The sequence below is a fragment of the Hydra viridissima genome, unplaced genomic scaffold (assembly GCF_058129835.1).
Source record: "Hydra viridissima isolate aposymbiotic clone 2 unplaced genomic scaffold, HvirCarnegie_v1 scaffold_2, whole genome shotgun sequence".
Lineage (NCBI taxonomy): Eukaryota > Metazoa > Cnidaria > Hydrozoa > Anthoathecata > Hydridae > Hydra > Hydra viridissima.
Window position 1 is genome coordinate 4,472,171 of NW_028324301.1, and position 21,902 is coordinate 4,494,072.

Genomic DNA, 21,902 nt, shown 5'->3' on the forward strand with positions numbered 1-21,902 from the left:
ACTGATAAACAAGTTTCTTCTGAGGCGTCTAGTTCACTTGCACCGACTTCAACTGATTTGTTTACAGTTTCAGAATTAGCAACATCAACTGCTGCAGTGCAATCTGTTGCATCTAGTGACGTTCCAACTACACCCTCTCAGGAGACTTCTTCGCAGTCTGCATCTACTCTTGCCTCTGAAAGTGTGTCTACCCTATCTGGGGAAAGCACCAAACCTGTAGAAGAACTGACCACAGCTGCTGGAGAAAGCACTTCATCTGAAGCATCAACACAGCCTATTACTGATAAACAAGTTTCTTCTGAGGCGTCTAGTTCACTTGCACCGACTTCAACTGATTTGTTTACAGTTTCAGAATTAGCAACATCAACTGCTGCAGTGCAATCTGTTGCATCTAGTGACGTTCCAACTACACCCTCTCAGGAGACTTCTTCGCAGTCTGCATCTACTCTTGCCTCTGAAAGTGTGTCTACCCTATCTGGGGAAAGCACCAAACCTGTAGAAGAACTGACCACAGCTGCTGGAGAAAGCACTTCATCTGAAGCATCAACACAGCCTATTACTGATAAACAAGTTTCTTCTGAGGCGTCTAGTTCACTTGCACCGACTTCAACTGATTTGTTTACAGTTTCAGAATTAGCAACATCAACTGCTGCAGTGCAATCTGTTGCATCTAGTGACGTTCCAACTACACCCTCTCAGGAGACTTCTTCGCAGTCTGCATCTACTCTTGCCTCTGAAAGTGTGTCTACCCTATCTGGGGAAAGCACCAAACCTGTAGAAGAACTGACCACAGCTGCTGGAGAAAGCACTTCATCTGAAGCATCAACACAGCCTATTACTGATAAACAAGTTTCTTCTGAGGCGTCTAGTTCACTTGCACCGACTTCAACTGATTTGTTTACAGTTTCAGAATTAGCAACATCAACTGCTGCAGTGCAATCTGTTGCATCTAGTGACGTTCCAACTACACCCTCTCAGGAGACTTCTTCGCAGTCTGCATCTACTCTTGCCTCTGAAAGTGTGTCTACCCTATCTGGGGAAAGCACCAAACCTGTAGAAGAACTGACCACAGCTGCTGGAGAAAGCACTTCATCTGAAGCATCAACACAGCCTATTACTGATAAACAAGTTTCTTCTGAGGCGTCTAGTTCACTTGCACCGACTTCAACTGATTTGTTTACAGTTTCAGAATTAGCAACATCAACTGCTGCAGTGCAATCTGTTGCATCTAGTGACGTTCCAACTACACCCTCTCAGGAGACTTCTTCGCAGTCTGCATCTACTCTTGCCTCTGAAAGTGTGTCTACCCTATCTGGGGAAAGCACCAAACCTGTAGAAGAACTGACCACAGCTGCTGGAGAAAGCACTTCATCTGAAGCATCAACACAGCCTATTACTGATAAACAAGTTTCTTCTGAGGCGTCTAGTTCACTTGCACCGACTTCAACTGATTTGTTTACAGTTTCAGAATTAGCAACATCAACTGCTGCAGTGCAATCTGTTGCATCTAGTGACGTTCCAACTACACCCTCTCAGGAGACTTCTTCGCAGTCTGCATCTACTCTTGCCTCTGAAAGTGTGTCTACCCTATCTGGGGAAAGCACCAAACCTGTAGAAGAACTGACCACAGCTGCTGGAGAAAGCACTTCATCTGAAGCATCAACACAGCCTATTACTGATAAACAAGTTTCTTCTGAGGCGTCTAGTTCACTTGCACCGACTTCAACTGATTTGTTTACAGTTTCAGAATTAGCAACATCAACTGCTGCAGTGCAATCTGTTGCATCTAGTGACGTTCCAACTACACCCTCTCAGGAGACTTCTTCGCAGTCTGCATCTACTCTTGCCTCTGAAAGTGTGTCTACCCTATCTGGGGAAAGCACCAAACCTGTAGAAGAACTGACCACAGCTGCTGGAGAAAGCACTTCATCTGAAGCATCAACACAGCCTATTACTGATAAACAAGTTTCTTCTGAGGCGTCTAGTTCACTTGCACCGACTTCAACTGATTTGTTTACAGTTTCAGAATTAGCAACATCAACTGCTGCAGTGCAATCTGTTGCATCTAGTGACGTTCCAACTACACCCTCTCAGGAGACTTCTTCGCAGTCTGCATCTACTCTTGCCTCTGAAAGTGTGTCTACCCTATCTGGGGAAAGCACCAAACCTGTAGAAGAACTGACCACAGCTGCTGGAGAAAGCACTTCATCTGAAGCATCAACACAGCCTATTACTGATAAACAAGTTTCTTCTGAGGCGTCTAGTTCACTTGCACCGACTTCAACTGATTTGTTTACAGTTTCAGAATTAGCAACATCAACTGCTGCAGTGCAATCTGTTGCATCTAGTGACGTTCCAACTACACCCTCTCAGGAGACTTCTTCGCAGTCTGCATCTACTCTTGCCTCTGAAAGTGTGTCTACCCTATCTGGGGAAAGCACCAAACCTGTAGAAGAACTGACCACAGCTGCTGGAGAAAGCACTTCATCTGAAGCATCAACACAGCCTATTACTGATAAACAAGTTTCTTCTGAGGCGTCTAGTTCACTTGCACCGACTTCAACTGATTTGTTTACAGTTTCAGAATTAGCAACATCAACTGCTGCAGTGCAATCTGTTGCATCTAGTGACGTTCCAACTACACCCTCTCAGGAGACTTCTTCGCAGTCTGCATCTACTCTTGCCTCTGAAAGTGTGTCTACCCTATCTGGGGAAAGCACCAAACCTGTAGAAGAACTGACCACAGCTGCTGGAGAAAGCACTTCATCTGAAGCATCAACACAGCCTATTACTGATAAACAAGTTTCTTCTGAGGCGTCTAGTTCACTTGCACCGACTTCAACTGATTTGTTTACAGTTTCAGAATTAGCAACATCAACTGCTGCAGTGCAATCTGTTGCATCTAGTGACGTTCCAACTACACCCTCTCAGGAGACTTCTTCGCAGTCTGCATCTACTCTTGCCTCTGAAAGTGTGTCTACCCTATCTGGGGAAAGCACCAAACCTGTAGAAGAACTGACCACAGCTGCTGGAGAAAGCACTTCATCTGAAGCATCAACACAGCCTATTACTGATAAACAAGTTTCTTCTGAGGCGTCTAGTTCACTTGCACCGACTTCAACTGATTTGTTTACAGTTTCAGAATTAGCAACATCAACTGCTGCAGTGCAATCTGTTGCATCTAGTGACGTTCCAACTACACCCTCTCAGGAGACTTCTTCGCAGTCTGCATCTACTCTTGCCTCTGAAAGTGTGTCTACCCTATCTGGGGAAAGCACCAAACCTGTAGAAGAACTGACCACAGCTGCTGGAGAAAGCACTTCATCTGAAGCATCAACACAGCCTATTACTGATAAACAAGTTTCTTCTGAGGCGTCTAGTTCACTTGCACCGACTTCAACTGATTTGTTTACAGTTTCAGAATTAGCAACATCAACTGCTGCAGTGCAATCTGTTGCATCTAGTGACGTTCCAACTACACCCTCTCAGGAGACTTCTTCGCAGTCTGCATCTACTCTTGCCTCTGAAAGTGTGTCTACCCTATCTGGGGAAAGCACCAAACCTGTAGAAGAACTGACCACAGCTGCTGGAGAAAGCACTTCATCTGAAGCATCAACACAGCCTATTACTGATAAACAAGTTTCTTCTGAGGCGTCTAGTTCACTTGCACCGACTTCAACTGATTTGTTTACAGTTTCAGAATTAGCAACATCAACTGCTGCAGTGCAATCTGTTGCATCTAGTGACGTTCCAACTACACCCTCTCAGGAGACTTCTTCGCAGTCTGCATCTACTCTTGCCTCTGAAAGTGTGTCTACCCTATCTGGGGAAAGCACCAAACCTGTAGAAGAACTGACCACAGCTGCTGGAGAAAGCACTTCATCTGAAGCATCAACACAGCCTATTACTGATAAACAAGTTTCTTCTGAGGCGTCTAGTTCACTTGCACCGACTTCAACTGATTTGTTTACAGTTTCAGAATTAGCAACATCAACTGCTGCAGTGCAATCTGTTGCATCTAGTGACGTTCCAACTACACCCTCTCAGGAGACTTCTTCGCAGTCTGCATCTACTCTTGCCTCTGAAAGTGTGTCTACCCTATCTGGGGAAAGCACCAAACCTGTAGAAGAACTGACCACAGCTGCTGGAGAAAGCACTTCATCTGAAGCATCAACACAGCCTATTACTGATAAACAAGTTTCTTCTGAGGCGTCTAGTTCACTTGCACCGACTTCAACTGATTTGTTTACAGTTTCAGAATTAGCAACATCAACTGCTGCAGTGCAATCTGTTGCATCTAGTGACGTTCCAACTACACCCTCTCAGGAGACTTCTTCGCAGTCTGCATCTACTCTTGCCTCTGAAAGTGTGTCTACCCTATCTGGGGAAAGCACCAAACCTGTAGAAGAACTGACCACAGCTGCTGGAGAAAGCACTTCATCTGAAGCATCAACACAGCCTATTACTGATAAACAAGTTTCTTCTGAGGCGTCTAGTTCACTTGCACCGACTTCAACTGATTTGTTTACAGTTTCAGAATTAGCAACATCAACTGCTGCAGTGCAATCTGTTGCATCTAGTGACGTTCCAACTACACCCTCTCAGGAGACTTCTTCGCAGTCTGCATCTACTCTTGCCTCTGAAAGTGTGTCTACCCTATCTGGGGAAAGCACCAAACCTGTAGAAGAACTGACCACAGCTGCTGGAGAAAGCACTTCATCTGAAGCATCAACACAGCCTATTACTGATAAACAAGTTTCTTCTGAGGCGTCTAGTTCACTTGCACCGACTTCAACTGATTTGTTTACAGTTTCAGAATTAGCAACATCAACTGCTGCAGTGCAATCTGTTGCATCTAGTGACGTTCCAACTACACCCTCTCAGGAGACTTCTTCGCAGTCTGCATCTACTCTTGCCTCTGAAAGTGTGTCTACCCTATCTGGGGAAAGCACCAAACCTGTAGAAGAACTGACCACAGCTGCTGGAGAAAGCACTTCATCTGAAGCATCAACACAGCCTATTACTGATAAACAAGTTTCTTCTGAGGCGTCTAGTTCACTTGCACCGACTTCAACTGATTTGTTTACAGTTTCAGAATTAGCAACATCAACTGCTGCAGTGCAATCTGTTGCATCTAGTGACGTTCCAACTACACCCTCTCAGGAGACTTCTTCGCAGTCTGCATCTACTCTTGCCTCTGAAAGTGTGTCTACCCTATCTGGGGAAAGCACCAAACCTGTAGAAGAACTGACCACAGCTGCTGGAGAAAGCACTTCATCTGAAGCATCAACACAGCCTATTACTGATAAACAAGTTTCTTCTGAGGCGTCTAGTTCACTTGCACCGACTTCAACTGATTTGTTTACAGTTTCAGAATTAGCAACATCAACTGCTGCAGTGCAATCTGTTGCATCTAGTGACGTTCCAACTACACCCTCTCAGGAGACTTCTTCGCAGTCTGCATCTACTCTTGCCTCTGAAAGTGTGTCTACCCTATCTGGGGAAAGCACCAAACCTGTAGAAGAACTGACCACAGCTGCTGGAGAAAGCACTTCATCTGAAGCATCAACACAGCCTATTACTGATAAACAAGTTTCTTCTGAGGCGTCTAGTTCACTTGCACCGACTTCAACTGATTTGTTTACAGTTTCAGAATTAGCAACATCAACTGCTGCAGTGCAATCTGTTGCATCTAGTGACGTTCCAACTACACCCTCTCAGGAGACTTCTTCGCAGTCTGCATCTACTCTTGCCTCTGAAAGTGTGTCTACCCTATCTGGGGAAAGCACCAAACCTGTAGAAGAACTGACCACAGCTGCTGGAGAAAGCACTTCATCTGAAGCATCAACACAGCCTATTACTGATAAACAAGTTTCTTCTGAGGCGTCTAGTTCACTTGCACCGACTTCAACTGATTTGTTTACAGTTTCAGAATTAGCAACATCAACTGCTGCAGTGCAATCTGTTGCATCTAGTGACGTTCCAACTACACCCTCTCAGGAGACTTCTTCGCAGTCTGCATCTACTCTTGCCTCTGAAAGTGTGTCTACCCTATCTGGGGAAAGCACCAAACCTGTAGAAGAACTGACCACAGCTGCTGGAGAAAGCACTTCATCTGAAGCATCAACACAGCCTATTACTGATAAACAAGTTTCTTCTGAGGCGTCTAGTTCACTTGCACCGACTTCAACTGATTTGTTTACAGTTTCAGAATTAGCAACATCAACTGCTGCAGTGCAATCTGTTGCATCTAGTGACGTTCCAACTACACCCTCTCAGGAGACTTCTTCGCAGTCTGCATCTACTCTTGCCTCTGAAAGTGTGTCTACCCTATCTGGGGAAAGCACCAAACCTGTAGAAGAACTGACCACAGCTGCTGGAGAAAGCACTTCATCTGAAGCATCAACACAGCCTATTACTGATAAACAAGTTTCTTCTGAGGCGTCTAGTTCACTTGCACCGACTTCAACTGATTTGTTTACAGTTTCAGAATTAGCAACATCAACTGCTGCAGTGCAATCTGTTGCATCTAGTGACGTTCCAACTACACCCTCTCAGGAGACTTCTTCGCAGTCTGCATCTACTCTTGCCTCTGAAAGTGTGTCTACCCTATCTGGGGAAAGCACCAAACCTGTAGAAGAACTGACCACAGCTGCTGGAGAAAGCACTTCATCTGAAGCATCAACACAGCCTATTACTGATAAACAAGTTTCTTCTGAGGCGTCTAGTTCACTTGCACCGACTTCAACTGATTTGTTTACAGTTTCAGAATTAGCAACATCAACTGCTGCAGTGCAATCTGTTGCATCTAGTGACGTTCCAACTACACCCTCTCAGGAGACTTCTTCGCAGTCTGCATCTACTCTTGCCTCTGAAAGTGTGTCTACCCTATCTGGGGAAAGCACCAAACCTGTAGAAGAACTGACCACAGCTGCTGGAGAAAGCACTTCATCTGAAGCATCAACACAGCCTATTACTGATAAACAAGTTTCTTCTGAGGCGTCTAGTTCACTTGCACCGACTTCAACTGATTTGTTTACAGTTTCAGAATTAGCAACATCAACTGCTGCAGTGCAATCTGTTGCATCTAGTGACGTTCCAACTACACCCTCTGAGGAGACTTCTTCGCAGTCTGCATCTACTCTTGCCTCTGAAAGTGTGTCTACCCTATCTGGGGAAAGCACCAAACCTGTAGAAGAACTGACCACAGCTGCTGGAGAAAGCACTTCATCTGAAGCATCAACACAGCCTATTACTGATAAACAAGTTTCTTCTGAGGCGTCTAGTTCACTTGCACCGACTTCAACTGATTTGTTTACAGTTTCAGAATTAGCAACATCAACTGCTGCAGTGCAATCTGTTGCATCTAGTGACGTTCCAACTACACCCTCTCAGGAGACTTCTTCGCAGTCTGCATCTACTCTTGCCTCTGAAAGTGTGTCTACCCTATCTGGGGAAAGCACCAAACCTGTAGAAGAACTGACCACAGCTGCTGGAGAAAGCACTTCATCTGAAGCATCAACACAGCCTATTACTGATAAACAAGTTTCTTCTGAGGCGTCTAGTTCACTTGCACCGACTTCAACTGATTTGTTTACAGTTTCAGAATTAGCAACATCAACTGCTGCAGTGCAATCTGTTGCATCTAGTGACGTTCCAACTACACCCTCTCAGGAGACTTCTTCGCAGTCTGCATCTACTCTTGCCTCTGAAAGTGTGTCTACCCTATCTGGGGAAAGCACCAAACCTGTAGAAGAACTGACCACAGCTGCTGGAGAAAGCACTTCATCTGAAGCATCAACACAGCCTATTACTGATAAACAAGTTTCTTCTGAGGCGTCTAGTTCACTTGCACCGACTTCAACTGATTTGTTTACAGTTTCAGAATTAGCAACATCAACTGCTGCAGTGCAATCTGTTGCATCTAGTGACGTTCCAACTACACCCTCTCAGGAGACTTCTTCGCAGTCTGCATCTACTCTTGCCTCTGAAAGTGTGTCTACCCTATCTGGGGAAAGCACCAAACCTGTAGAAGAACTGACCACAGCTGCTGGAGAAAGCACTTCATCTGAAGCATCAACACAGCCTATTACTGATAAACAAGTTTCTTCTGAGGCGTCTAGTTCACTTGCACCGACTTCAACTGATTTGTTTACAGTTTCAGAATTAGCAACATCAACTGCTGCAGTGCAATCTGTTGCATCTAGTGACGTTCCAACTACACCCTCTGAGGAGACTTCTTCGCAGTCTGCATCTACTCTTGCCTCTGAAAGTGTGTCTACCCTATCTGGGGAAAGCACCAAACCTGTAGAAGAACTGACCACAGCTGCTGGAGAAAGCACTTCATCTGAAGCATCAACACAGCCTATTACTGATAAACAAGTTTCTTCTGAGGCGTCTAGTTCACTTGCACCGACTTCAACTGATTTGTTTACAGTTTCAGAATTAGCAACATCAACTGCTGCAGTGCAATCTGTTGCATCTAGTGACGTTCCAACTACACCCTCTCAGGAGACTTCTTCGCAGTCTGCATCTACTCTTGCCTCTGAAAGTGTGTCTACCCTATCTGGGGAAAGCACCAAACCTGTAGAAGAACTGACCACAGCTGCTGGAGAAAGCACTTCATCTGAAGCATCAACACAGCCTATTACTGATAAACAAGTTTCTTCTGAGGCGTCTAGTTCACTTGCACCGACTTCAACTGATTTGTTTACAGTTTCAGAATTAGCAACATCAACTGCTGCAGTGCAATCTGTTGCATCTAGTGACGTTCCAACTACACCCTCTCAGGAGACTTCTTCGCAGTCTGCATCTACTCTTGCCTCTGAAAGTGTGTCTACCCTATCTGGGGAAAGCACCAAACCTGTAGAAGAACTGACCACAGCTGCTGGAGAAAGCACTTCATCTGAAGCATCAACACAGCCTATTACTGATAAACAAGTTTCTTCTGAGGCGTCTAGTTCACTTGCACCGACTTCAACTGATTTGTTTACAGTTTCAGAATTAGCAACATCAACTGCTGCAGTGCAATCTGTTGCATCTAGTGACGTTCCAACTACACCCTCTCAGGAGACTTCTTCGCAGTCTGCATCTACTCTTGCCTCTGAAAGTGTGTCTACCCTATCTGGGGAAAGCACCAAACCTGTAGAAGAACTGACCACAGCTGCTGGAGAAAGCACTTCATCTGAAGCATCAACACAGCCTATTACTGATAAACAAGTTTCTTCTGAGGCGTCTAGTTCACTTGCACCGACTTCAACTGATTTGTTTACAGTTTCAGAATTAGCAACATCAACTGCTGCAGTGCAATCTGTTGCATCTAGTGACGTTCCAACTACACCCTCTCAGGAGACTTCTTCGCAGTCTGCATCTACTCTTGCCTCTGAAAGTGTGTCTACCCTATCTGGGGAAAGCACCAAACCTGTAGAAGAACTGACCACAGCTGCTGGAGAAAGCACTTCATCTGAAGCATCAACACAGCCTATTACTGATAAACAAGTTTCTTCTGAGGCGTCTAGTTCACTTGCACCGACTTCAACTGATTTGTTTACAGTTTCAGAATTAGCAACATCAACTGCTGCAGTGCAATCTGTTGCATCTAGTGACGTTCCAACTACACCCTCTCAGGAGACTTCTTCGCAGTCTGCATCTACTCTTGCCTCTGAAAGTGTGTCTACCCTATCTGGGGAAAGCACCAAACCTGTAGAAGAACTGACCACAGCTGCTGGAGAAAGCACTTCATCTGAAGCATCAACACAGCCTATTACTGATAAACAAGTTTCTTCTGAGGCGTCTAGTTCACTTGCACCGACTTCAACTGATTTGTTTACAGTTTCAGAATTAGCAACATCAACTGCTGCAGTGCAATCTGTTGCATCTAGTGACGTTCCAACTACACCCTCTGAGGAGACTTCTTCGCAGTCTGCATCTACTCTTGCCTCTGAAAGTGTGTCTACCCTATCTGGGGAAAGCACCAAACCTGTAGAAGAACTGACCACAGCTGCTGGAGAAAGCACTTCATCTGAAGCATCAACACAGCCTATTACTGATAAACAAGTTTCTTCTGAGGCGTCTAGTTCACTTACACCGACTTCAACTGATTTGTTTACAGTTTCAGAATTAGCAACATCAACTGCTGCAGTGCAATCTGTTGCATCTAGTGACGTTCCAACTACACCCTCTCAGGAGACTTCTTCGCAGTCTGCATCTACTCTTGCCTCTGAAAGTGTGTCTACCCTATCTGGGGAAAGCACCAAACCTGTAGAAGAACTGACCACAGCTGCTGGAGAAAGCACTTCATCTGAAGCATCAACACAGCCTATTACTGATAAACAAGTTTCTTCTGAGGCGTCTAGTTCACTTGCACCGACTTCAACTGATTTGTTTACAGTTTCAGAATTAGCAACATCAACTGCTGCAGTGCAATCTGTTGCATCTAGTGACGTTCCAACTACACCCTCTCAGGAGACTTCTTCGCAGTCTGCATCTACTCTTGCCTCTGAAAGTGTGTCTACCCTATCTGGGGAAAGCACCAAACCTGTAGAAGAACTGACCACAGCTGCTGGAGAAAGCACTTCATCTGAAGCATCAACACAGCCTATTACTGATAAACAAGTTTCTTCTGAGGCGTCTAGTTCACTTGCACCGACTTCAACTGATTTGTTTACAGTTTCAGAATTAGCAACATCAACTGCTGCAGTGCAATCTGTTGCATCTAGTGACGTTCCAACTACACCCTCTCAGGAGACTTCTTCGCAGTCTGCATCTACTCTTGCCTCTGAAAGTGTGTCTACCCTATCTGGGGAAAGCACCAAACCTGTAGAAGAACTGACCACAGCTGCTGGAGAAAGCACTTCATCTGAAGCATCAACACAGCCTATTACTGATAAACAAGTTTCTTCTGAGGCGTCTAGTTCACTTGCACCGACTTCAACTGATTTGTTTACAGTTTCAGAATTAGCAACATCAACTGCTGCAGTGCAATCTGTTGCATCTAGTGACGTTCCAACTACACCCTCTCAGGAGACTTCTTCGCAGTCTGCATCTACTCTTGCCTCTGAAAGTGTGTCTACCCTATCTGGGGAAAGCACCAAACCTGTAGAAGAACTGACCACAGCTGCTGGAGAAAGCACTTCATCTGAAGCATCAACACAGCCTATTACTGATAAACAAGTTTCTTCTGAGGCGTCTAGTTCACTTGCACCGACTTCAACTGATTTGTTTACAGTTTCAGAATTAGCAACATCAACTGCTGCAGTGCAATCTGTTGCATCTAGTGACGTTCCAACTACACCCTCTCAGGAGACTTCTTCGCAGTCTGCATCTACTCTTGCCTCTGAAAGTGTGTCTACCCTATCTGGGGAAAGCACCAAACCTGTAGAAGAACTGACCACAGCTGCTGGAGAAAGCACTTCATCTGAAGCATCAACACAGCCTATTACTGATAAACAAGTTTCTTCTGAGGCGTCTAGTTCACTTGCACCGACTTCAACTGATTTGTTTACAGTTTCAGAATTAGCAACATCAACTGCTGCAGTGCAATCTGTTGCATCTAGTGACGTTCCAACTACACCCTCTCAGGAGACTTCTTCGCAGTCTGCATCTACTCTTGCCTCTGAAAGTGTGTCTACCCTATCTGGGGAAAGCACCAAACCTGTAGAAGAACTGACCACAGCTGCTGGAGAAAGCACTTCATCTGAAGCATCAACACAGCCTATTACTGATAAACAAGTTTCTTCTGAGGCGTCTAGTTCACTTGCACCGACTTCAACTGATTTGTTTACAGTTTCAGAATTAGCAACATCAACTGCTGCAGTGCAATCTGTTGCATCTAGTGACGTTCCAACTACACCCTCTCAGGAGACTTCTTCGCAGTCTGCATCTACTCTTGCCTCTGAAAGTGTGTCTACCCTATCTGGGGAAAGCACCAAACCTGTAGAAGAACTGACCACAGCTGCTGGAGAAAGCACTTCATCTGAAGCATCAACACAGCCTATTACTGATAAACAAGTTTCTTCTGAGGCGTCTAGTTCACTTGCACCGACTTCAACTGATTTGTTTACAGTTTCAGAATTAGCAACATCAACTGCTGCAGTGCAATCTGTTGCATCTAGTGACGTTCCAACTACACCCTCTCAGGAGACTTCTTCGCAGTCTGCATCTACTCTTGCCTCTGAAAGTGTGTCTACCCTATCTGGGGAAAGCACCAAACCTGTAGAAGAACTGACCACAGCTGCTGGAGAAAGCACTTCATCTGAAGCATCAACACAGCCTATTACTGATAAACAAGTTTCTTCTGAGGCGTCTAGTTCACTTGCACCGACTTCAACTGATTTGTTTACAGTTTCAGAATTAGCAACATCAACTGCTGCAGTGCAATCTGTTGCATCTAGTGACGTTCCAACTACACCCTCTCAGGAGACTTCTTCGCAGTCTGCATCTACTCTTGCCTCTGAAAGTGTGTCTACCCTATCTGGGGAAAGCACCAAACCTGTAGAAGAACTGACCACAGCTGCTGGAGAAAGCACTTCATCTGAAGCATCAACACAGCCTATTACTGATAAACAAGTTTCTTCTGAGGCGTCTAGTTCACTTGCACCGACTTCAACTGATTTGTTTACAGTTTCAGAATTAGCAACATCAACTGCTGCAGTGCAATCTGTTGCATCTAGTGACGTTCCAACTACACCCTCTCAGGAGACTTCTTCGCAGTCTGCATCTACTCTTGCCTCTGAAAGTGTGTCTACCCTATCTGGGGAAAGCACCAAACCTGTAGAAGAACTGACCACAGCTGCTGGAGAAAGCACTTCATCTGAAGCATCAACACAGCCTATTACTGATAAACAAGTTTCTTCTGAGGCGTCTAGTTCACTTGCACCGACTTCAACTGATTTGTTTACAGTTTCAGAATTAGCAACATCAACTGCTGCAGTGCAATCTGTTGCATCTAGTGACGTTCCAACTACACCCTCTGAGGAGACTTCTTCGCAGTCTGCATCTACTCTTGCCTCTGAAAGTGTGTCTACCCTATCTGGGGAAAGCACCAAACCTGTAGAAGAACTGACCACAGCTGCTGGAGAAAGCACTTCATCTGAAGCATCAACACAGCCTATTACTGATAAACAAGTTTCTTCTGAGGCGTCTAGTTCACTTGCACCGACTTCAACTGATTTGTTTACAGTTTCAGAATTAGCAACATCAACTGCTGCAGTGCAATCTGTTGCATCTAGTGACGTTCCAACTACACCCTCTCAGGAGACTTCTTCGCAGTCTGCATCTACTCTTGCCTCTGAAAGTGTGTCTACCCTATCTGGGGAAAGCACCAAACCTGTAGAAGAACTGACCACAGCTGCTGGAGAAAGCACTTCATCTGAAGCATCAACACAGCCTATTACTGATAAACAAGTTTCTTCTGAGGCGTCTAGTTCACTTGCACCGACTTCAACTGATTTGTTTACAGTTTCAGAATTAGCAACATCAACTGCTGCAGTGCAATCTGTTGCATCTAGTGACGTTCCAACTACACCCTCTCAGGAGACTTCTTCGCAGTCTGCATCTACTCTTGCCTCTGAAAGTGTGTCTACCCTATCTGGGGAAAGCACCAAACCTGTAGAAGAACTGACCACAGCTGCTGGAGAAAGCACTTCATCTGAAGCATCAACACAGCCTATTACTGATAAACAAGTTTCTTCTGAGGCGTCTAGTTCACTTGCACCGACTTCAACTGATTTGTTTACAGTTTCAGAATTAGCAACATCAACTGCTGCAGTGCAATCTGTTGCATCTAGTGACGTTCCAACTACACCCTCTCAGGAGACTTCTTCGCAGTCTGCATCTACTCTTGCCTCTGAAAGTGTGTCTACCCTATCTGGGGAAAGCACCAAACCTGTAGAAGAACTGACCACAGCTGCTGGAGAAAGCACTTCATCTGAAGCATCAACACAGCCTATTACTGATAAACAAGTTTCTTCTGAGGCGTCTAGTTCACTTGCACCGACTTCAACTGATTTGTTTACAGTTTCAGAATTAGCAACATCAACTGCTGCAGTGCAATCTGTTGCATCTAGTGACGTTCCAACTACACCCTCTCAGGAGACTTCTTCGCAGTCTGCATCTACTCTTGCCTCTGAAAGTGTGTCTACCCTATCTGGGGAAAGCACCAAACCTGTAGAAGAACTGACCACAGCTGCTGGAGAAAGCACTTCATCTGAAGCATCAACACAGCCTATTACTGATAAACAAGTTTCTTCTGAGGCGTCTAGTTCACTTGCACCGACTTCAACTGATTTGTTTACAGTTTCAGAATTAGCAACATCAACTGCTGCAGTGCAATCTGTTGCATCTAGTGACGTTCCAACTACACCCTCTCAGGAGACTTCTTCGCAGTCTGCATCTACTCTTGCCTCTGAAAGTGTGTCTACCCTATCTGGGGAAAGCACCAAACCTGTAGAAGAACTGACCACAGCTGCTGGAGAAAGCACTTCATCTGAAGCATCAACACAGCCTATTACTGATAAACAAGTTTCTTCTGAGGCGTCTAGTTCACTTGCACCGACTTCAACTGATTTGTTTACAGTTTCAGAATTAGCAACATCAACTGCTGCAGTGCAATCTGTTGCATCTAGTGACGTTCCAACTACACCCTCTGAGGAGACTTCTTCGCAGTCTGCATCTACTCTTGCCTCTGAAAGTGTGTCTACCCTATCTGGGGAAAGCACCAAACCTGTAGAAGAACTGACCACAGCTGCTGGAGAAAGCACTTCATCTGAAGCATCAACACAGCCTATTACTGATAAACAAGTTTCTTCTGAGGCGTCTAGTTCACTTGCACCGACTTCAACTGATTTGTTTACAGTTTCAGAATTAGCAACATCAACTGCTGCAGTGCAATCTGTTGCATCTAGTGACGTTCCAACTACACCCTCTCAGGAGACTTCTTCGCAGTCTGCATCTACTCTTGCCTCTGAAAGTGTGTCTACCCTATCTGGGGAAAGCACCAAACCTGTAGAAGAACTGACCACAGCTGCTGGAGAAAGCACTTCATCTGAAGCATCAACACAGCCTATTACTGATAAACAAGTTTCTTCTGAGGCGTCTAGTTCACTTGCACCGACTTCAACTGATTTGTTTACAGTTTCAGAATTAGCAACATCAACTGCTGCAGTGCAATCTGTTGCATCTAGTGACGTTCCAACTACACCCTCTGAGGAGACTTCTTCGCAGTCTGCATCTACTCTTGCCTCTGAAAGTGTGTCTACCCTATCTGGGGAAAGCACCAAACCTGTAGAAGAACTGACCACAGCTGCTGGAGAAAGCACTTCATCTGAAGCATCAACACAGCCTATTACTGATAAACAAGTTTCTTCTGAGGCGTCTAGTTCACTTGCACCGACTTCAACTGATTTGTTTACAGTTTCAGAATTAGCAACATCAACTGCTGCAGTGCAATCTGTTGCATCTAGTGACGTTCCAACTACACCCTCTCAGGAGACTTCTTCGCAGTCTGCATCTACTCTTGCCTCTGAAAGTGTGTCTACCCTATCTGGGGAAAGCACCAAACCTGTAGAAGAACTGACCACAGCTGCTGGAGAAAGCACTTCATCTGAAGCATCAACACAGCCTATTACTGATAAACAAGTTTCTTCTGAGGCGTCTAGTTCACTTGCACCGACTTCAACTGATTTGTTTACAGTTTCAGAATTAGCAACATCAACTGCTGCAGTGCAATCTGTTGCATCTAGTGACGTTCCAACTACACCCTCTCAGGAGACTTCTTCGCAGTCTGCATCTACTCTTGCCTCTGAAAGTGTGTCTACCCTATCTGGGGAAAGCACCAAACCTGTAGAAGAACTGACCACAGCTGCTGGAGAAAGCACTTCATCTGAAGCATCAACACAGCCTATTACTGATAAACAAGTTTCTTCTGAGGCGTCTAGTTCACTTGCACCGACTTCAACTGATTTGTTTACAGTTTCAGAATTAGCAACATCAACTGCTGCAGTGCAATCTGTTGCATCTAGTGACGTTCCAACTACACCCTCTCAGGAGACTTCTTCGCAGTCTGCATCTACTCTTGCCTCTGAAAGTGTGTCTACCCTATCTGGGGAAAGCACCAAACCTGTAGAAGAACTGACCACAGCTGCTGGAGAAAGCACTTCATCTGAAGCATCAACACAGCCTATTACTGATAAACAAGTTTCTTCTGAGGCGTCTAGTTCACTTGCACCGACTTCAACTGATTTGTTTACAGTTTCAGAATTAGCAACATCAACTGCTGCAGTGCAATCTGTTGCATCTAGTGACGTTCCAACTACACCCTCTGAGGAGACTTCTTCGCAGTCTGCATCTACTCTTGCCTCTGAAAGTGTGTCTACCCTATCTGGGGAAAGCACCAAACCTGTAGAAGAACTGACCACAGCTGCTGGAGAAAGCACTTCATCTGAAGCATCAACACAGCCTATTACTGATAAACAAGTTTCTTCTGAGGCGTCTAGTTCACTTGCACCGACTTCAACTGATTTGTTTACAGTTTCAGAATTAGCAACATCAACTGCTGCAGTGCAATCTGTTGCATCTAGTGACGTTCCAACTACACCCTCTCAGGAGACTTCTTCGCAGTCTGCATCTACTCTTGCCTCTGAAAGTGTGTCTACCCTATCTGGGGAAAGCACCAAACCTGTAGAAGAACTGACCACAGCTGCTGGAGAAAGCACTTCATCTGAAGCATCAACACAGCCTATTACTGATAAACAAGTTTCTTCTGAGGCGTCTAGTTCACTTGCACCGACTTCAACTGATTTGTTTACAGTTTCAGAATTAGCAACATCAACTGCTGCAGTGCAATCTGTTGCATCTAGTGACGTTCCAACTACACCCTCTGAGGAGACTTCTTCGCAGTCTGCATCTACTCTTGCCTCTGAAAGTGTGTCTACCCTATCTGGGGAAAGCACCAAACCTGTAGAAGAACTGACCACAGCTGCTGGAGAAAGCACTTCATCTGAAGCATCAACACAGCCTATTACTGATAAACAAGTTTCTTCTGAGGCGTCTAGTTCACTTGCACCGACTTCAACTGATTTGTTTACAGTTTCAGAATTAGCAACATCAACTGCTGCAGTGCAATCTGTTGCATCTAGTGACGTTCCAACTACACCCTCTCAGGAGACTTCTTCGCAGTCTGCATCTACTCTTGCCTCTGAAAGTGTGTCTACCCTATCTGGGGAAAGCACCAAACCTGTAGAAGAACTGACCACAGCTGCTGGAGAAAGCACTTCATCTGAAGCATCAACACAGCCTATTACTGATAAACAAGTTTCTTCTGAGGCGTCTAGTTCACTTGCACCGACTTCAACTGATTTGTTTACAGTTTCAGAATTAGCAACATCAACTGCTGCAGTGCAATCTGTTGCATCTAGTGACGTTCCAACTACACCCTCTCAGGAGACTTCTTCGCAGTCTGCATCTACTCTTGCCTCTGAAAGTGTGTCTACCCTATCTGGGGAAAGCACCAAACCTGTAGAAGAACTGACCACAGCTGCTGGAGAAAGCACTTCATCTGAAGCATCAACACAGCCTATTACTGATAAACAAGTTTCTTCTGAGGCGTCTAGTTCACTTGCACCGACTTCAACTGATTTGTTTACAGTTTCAGAATTAGCAACATCAACTGCTGCAGTGCAATCTGTTGCATCTAGTGACGTTCCAACTACACCCTCTGAGGAGACTTCTTCGCAGTCTGCATCTACTCTTGCCTCTGAAAGTGTGTCTACCCTATCTGGGGAAAGCACCAAACCTGTAGAAGAACTGACCACAGCTGCTGGAGAAAGCACTTCATCTGAAGCATCAACACAGCCTATTACTGATAAACAAGTTTCTTCTGAGGCGTCTAGTTCACTTGCACCGACTTCAACTGATTTGTTTACAGTTTCAGAATTAGCAACATCAACTGCTGCAGTGCAATCTGTTGCATCTAGTGACGTTCCAACTACACCCTCTCAGGAGACTTCTTCGCAGTCTGCATCTACTCTTGCCTCTGAAAGTGTGTCTACCCTATCTGGGGAAAGCACCAAACCTGTAGAAGAACTGACCACAGCTGCTGGAGAAAGCACTTCATCTGAAGCATCAACACAGCCTATTACTGATAAACAAGTTTCTTCTGAGGCGTCTAGTTCACTTGCACCGACTTCAACTGATTTGTTTACAGTTTCAGAATTAGCAACATCAACTGCTGCAGTGCAATCTGTTGCATCTAGTGACGTTCCAACTACACCCTCTCAGGAGACTTCTTCGCAGTCTGCATCTACTCTTGCCTCTGAAAGTGTGTCTACCCTATCTGGGGAAAGCACCAAACCTGTAGAAGAACTGACCACAGCTGCTGGAGAAAGCACTTCATCTGAAGCATCAACACAGCCTATTACTGATAAACAAGTTTCTTCTGAGGCGTCTAGTTCACTTGCACCGACTTCAACTGATTTGTTTACAGTTTCAGAATTAGCAACATCAACTGCTGCAGTGCAATCTGTTGCATCTAGTGACGTTCCAACTACACCCTCTCAGGAGACTTCTTCGCAGTCTGCATCTACTCTTGCCTCTGAAAGTGTGTCTACCCTATCTGGGGAAAGCACCAAACCTGTAGAAGAACTGACCACAGCTGCTGGAGAAAGCACTTCATCTGAAGCATCAACACAGCCTATTACTGATAAACAAGTTTCTTCTGAGGCGTCTAGTTCACTTGCACCGACTTCAACTGATTTGTTTACAGTTTCAGAATTAGCAACATCAACTGCTGCAGTGCAATCTGTTGCATCTAGTGACGTTCCAACTACACCCTCTCAGGAGACTTCTTCGCAGTCTGCATCTACTCTTGCCTCTGAAAGTGTGTCTACCCTATCTGGGGAAAGCACCAAACCTGTAGAAGAACTGACCACAGCTGCTGGAGAAAGCACTTCATCTGAAGCATCAACACAGCCTATTACTGATAAACAAGTTTCTTCTGAGGCGTCTAGTTCACTTGCACCGACTTCAACTGATTTGTTTACAGTTTCAGAATTAGCAACATCAACTGCTGCAGTGCAATCTGTTGCATCTAGTGACGTTCCAACTACACCCTCTCAGGAGACTTCTTCGCAGTCTGCATCTACTCTTGCCTCTGAAAGTGTGTCTACCCTATCTGGGGAAAGCACCAAACCTGTAGAAGAACTGACCACAGCTGCTGGAGAAAGCACTTCATCTGAAGCATCAACACAGCCTATTACTGATAAACAAGTTTCTTCTGAGGCGTCTAGTTCACTTGCACCGACTTCAACTGATTTGTTTACAGTTTCAGAATTAGCAACATCAACTGCTGCAGTGCAATCTGTTGCATCTAGTGACGTTCCAACTACACCCTCTCAGGAGACTTCTTCGCAGTCTGCATCTACTCTTGCCTCTGAAAGTGTGTCTACCCTATCTGGGGAAAGCACCAAACCTGTAGAAGAACTGACCACAGCTGCTGGAGAAAGCACTTCATCTGAAGCATCAACACAGCCTATTACTGATAAACAAGTTTCTTCTGAGGCGTCTAGTTCACTTGCACCGACTTCAACTGATTTGTTTACAGTTTCAGAATTAGCAACATCAACTGCTGCAGTGCAATCTGTTGCATCTAGTGACGTTCCAACTACACCCTCTCAGGAGACTTCTTCGCAGTCTGCATCTACTCTTGCCTCTGAAAGTGTGTCTACCCTATCTGGGGAAAGCACCAAACCTGTAGAAGAACTGACCACAGCTGCTGGAGAAAGCACTTCATCTGAAGCATCAACACAGCCTATTACTGATAAACAAGTTTCTTCTGAGGCGTCTAGTTCACTTGCACCGACTTCAACTGATTTGTTTACAGTTTCAGAATTAGCAACATCAACTGCTGCAGTGCAATCTGTTGCATCTAGTGACGTTCCAACTACACCCTCTCAGGAGACTTCTTCGCAGTCTGCATCTACTCTTGCCTCTGAAAGTGTGTCTACCCTATCTGGGGAAAGCACCAAACCTGTAGAAGAACTGACCACAGCTGCTGGAGAAAGCACTTCATCTGAAGCATCAACACAGCCTATTACTGATAAACAAGTTTCTTCTGAGGCGTCTAGTTCACTTGCACCGACTTCAACTGATTTGTTTACAGTTTCAGAATTAGCAACATCAACTGCTGCAGTGCAATCTGTTGCATCTAGTGACGTTCCAACTACACCCTCTCAGGAGACTTCTTCGCAGTCTGCATCTACTCTTGCCTCTGAAAGTGTGTCTACCCTATCTGGGGAAAGCACCAAACCTGTAGAAGAACTGACCACAGCTGCTGGAGAAAGCACTTCATCTGAAGCATCAACACAGCCTATTACTGATAAACAAGTTTCTTCTGAGGCGTCTAATACTTTGGTTTCCACTCGATATGTTGTTTCCACTTCATCTGCTCCAATTATTAGTTCAAACTATACTTCTCCTTGTAATTGTTCTTTGAATTCCGACGAATTGAATTTTTGTGTTTCGTTGAGCAAACAAGATGTTATTGATAACTTTCATGGTATGTTGATATAATTTTTTTTTTTTTCCATTTTCCTGGATATTATTATGGTTTATGCTGTCTTATTTTTTTCATGATCTTTTATTTTTGATGGCTGTTTTTTTGAAACTTTTTTTTTTTTTCTGTTCTCTTTGTTTTTTTATCTTATTTTGATAATTTATTTTTTATAATATATTATTTTAATTTTATTGGTTTTTTTTTTTATTTATTCGACATGTGATTTTATTTTAGGAAAATGCTATGCAGATAAACTTGTTGAAGCTATCCTCTTTCTCAATGAGAGAATCGAACTTCTTAACCGTAAAATAATGCACTTTGATGAATGTCGTAAAGTGCTTAGAAATGAAATTCTTTTACGTCGGATCCTTGTGTTTTCTGATTATAATCTATGTGCCATAAATACAGAATGCAAGCTTGAACAGTTGAAGTACTTAATAAAACACAAGAAAGATCAGCTCGAGGTTGATTTAGACTTTGAAAAATCAGGATATGGAGACTACTTTTTCAAAGGTTTTTATTTCATTTGTACTTTTTCTTCTTAGTGTTTCACTATCTGTGTGTTTTACATCGAAAGTCTTAATACTGATAGTTAGTTTAATGTTACTTTTTTTTTCTATCCTAGGGATTTACAAGAAGGTGAAGAGTATATTTTAATTGAATTGTTTGACGATCGACGAGTTTTTAATTGCGCATCTCACTTCGCTACTATTTAAAATCCCTATTTATTATTATTTTTTATTGGATTTTGTAAATTTGGTGTATTAGCTGTATTTATTTACATGTAATCAAATGATAATTTATGCTTAAATAAATAATTATCTATGTTTTAAAGCTTTCTGCTGATTATTTCCGTCCTTTAGTTTTGAATTATACCTAGCAGTATTCTTTAATAATAGAGAAAGAAAAGCAGTTCAAAGTTTGTAGGTTTTCAAACTTGACTGGTTATGAATATCAAAAAAAAAATTTTAACAGGACAGCATTTATGCTGGCCAAATCAAACTTTTCAAATATTTGCACTAAATGTGTATTTCATAAATCTTTTCAAATGTTCGCCCGACAACTTTTCCGTATTTTTAAGTGTACATTTTCATTTCTAAATTGATTTGGAAGATCTTAAAGTCCCCTTTAGATTTTCGCGAACTCTTATGCGATCTTTAGTATCTTCTACATTAAATCAGCTAGATCTTTGTTGGGCTATTTAACAAGCTATAAACCCCGGGACTTTGGAGACGAGGCAATCAAAGTTTATCAATAACAATTCAACGAGTTCCTTAATGGTTTCATTACAGCTTCTCTGTTAAATATAAACTCTATAGGGACTGGGCAGCAACATTTATTAATGTTACTCTTC

The 21,902-nt window shown here is 44.0% G+C and overlaps 1 protein-coding gene across 2 annotated transcripts in view; it reads left to right on the forward strand.

Moving 5' to 3' along the window:
* Positions 1–21,382, forward strand: part of LOC149891632 (uncharacterized) — a 39,341-nt gene extending 17,959 nt beyond the window's left edge. For both annotated transcript variants that reach the window (XM_090078617.1, XM_090078618.1), the window contains 3 exons: positions 1–20,551; positions 20,783–21,061; positions 21,174–21,382. The exon at positions 1–20,551 is cut by the window's left edge. In XM_090078617.1, the coding sequence (XP_089934743.1) occupies positions 1–20,551; positions 20,783–21,061; positions 21,174–21,205 (20,862 nt within the window). In that variant the 3' untranslated portion in view covers positions 21,206–21,382. The remainder of the gene's footprint in view (positions 20,552–20,782; positions 21,062–21,173) is intronic.
* Positions 21,383–21,902: the final 520 nt, after the last annotated feature.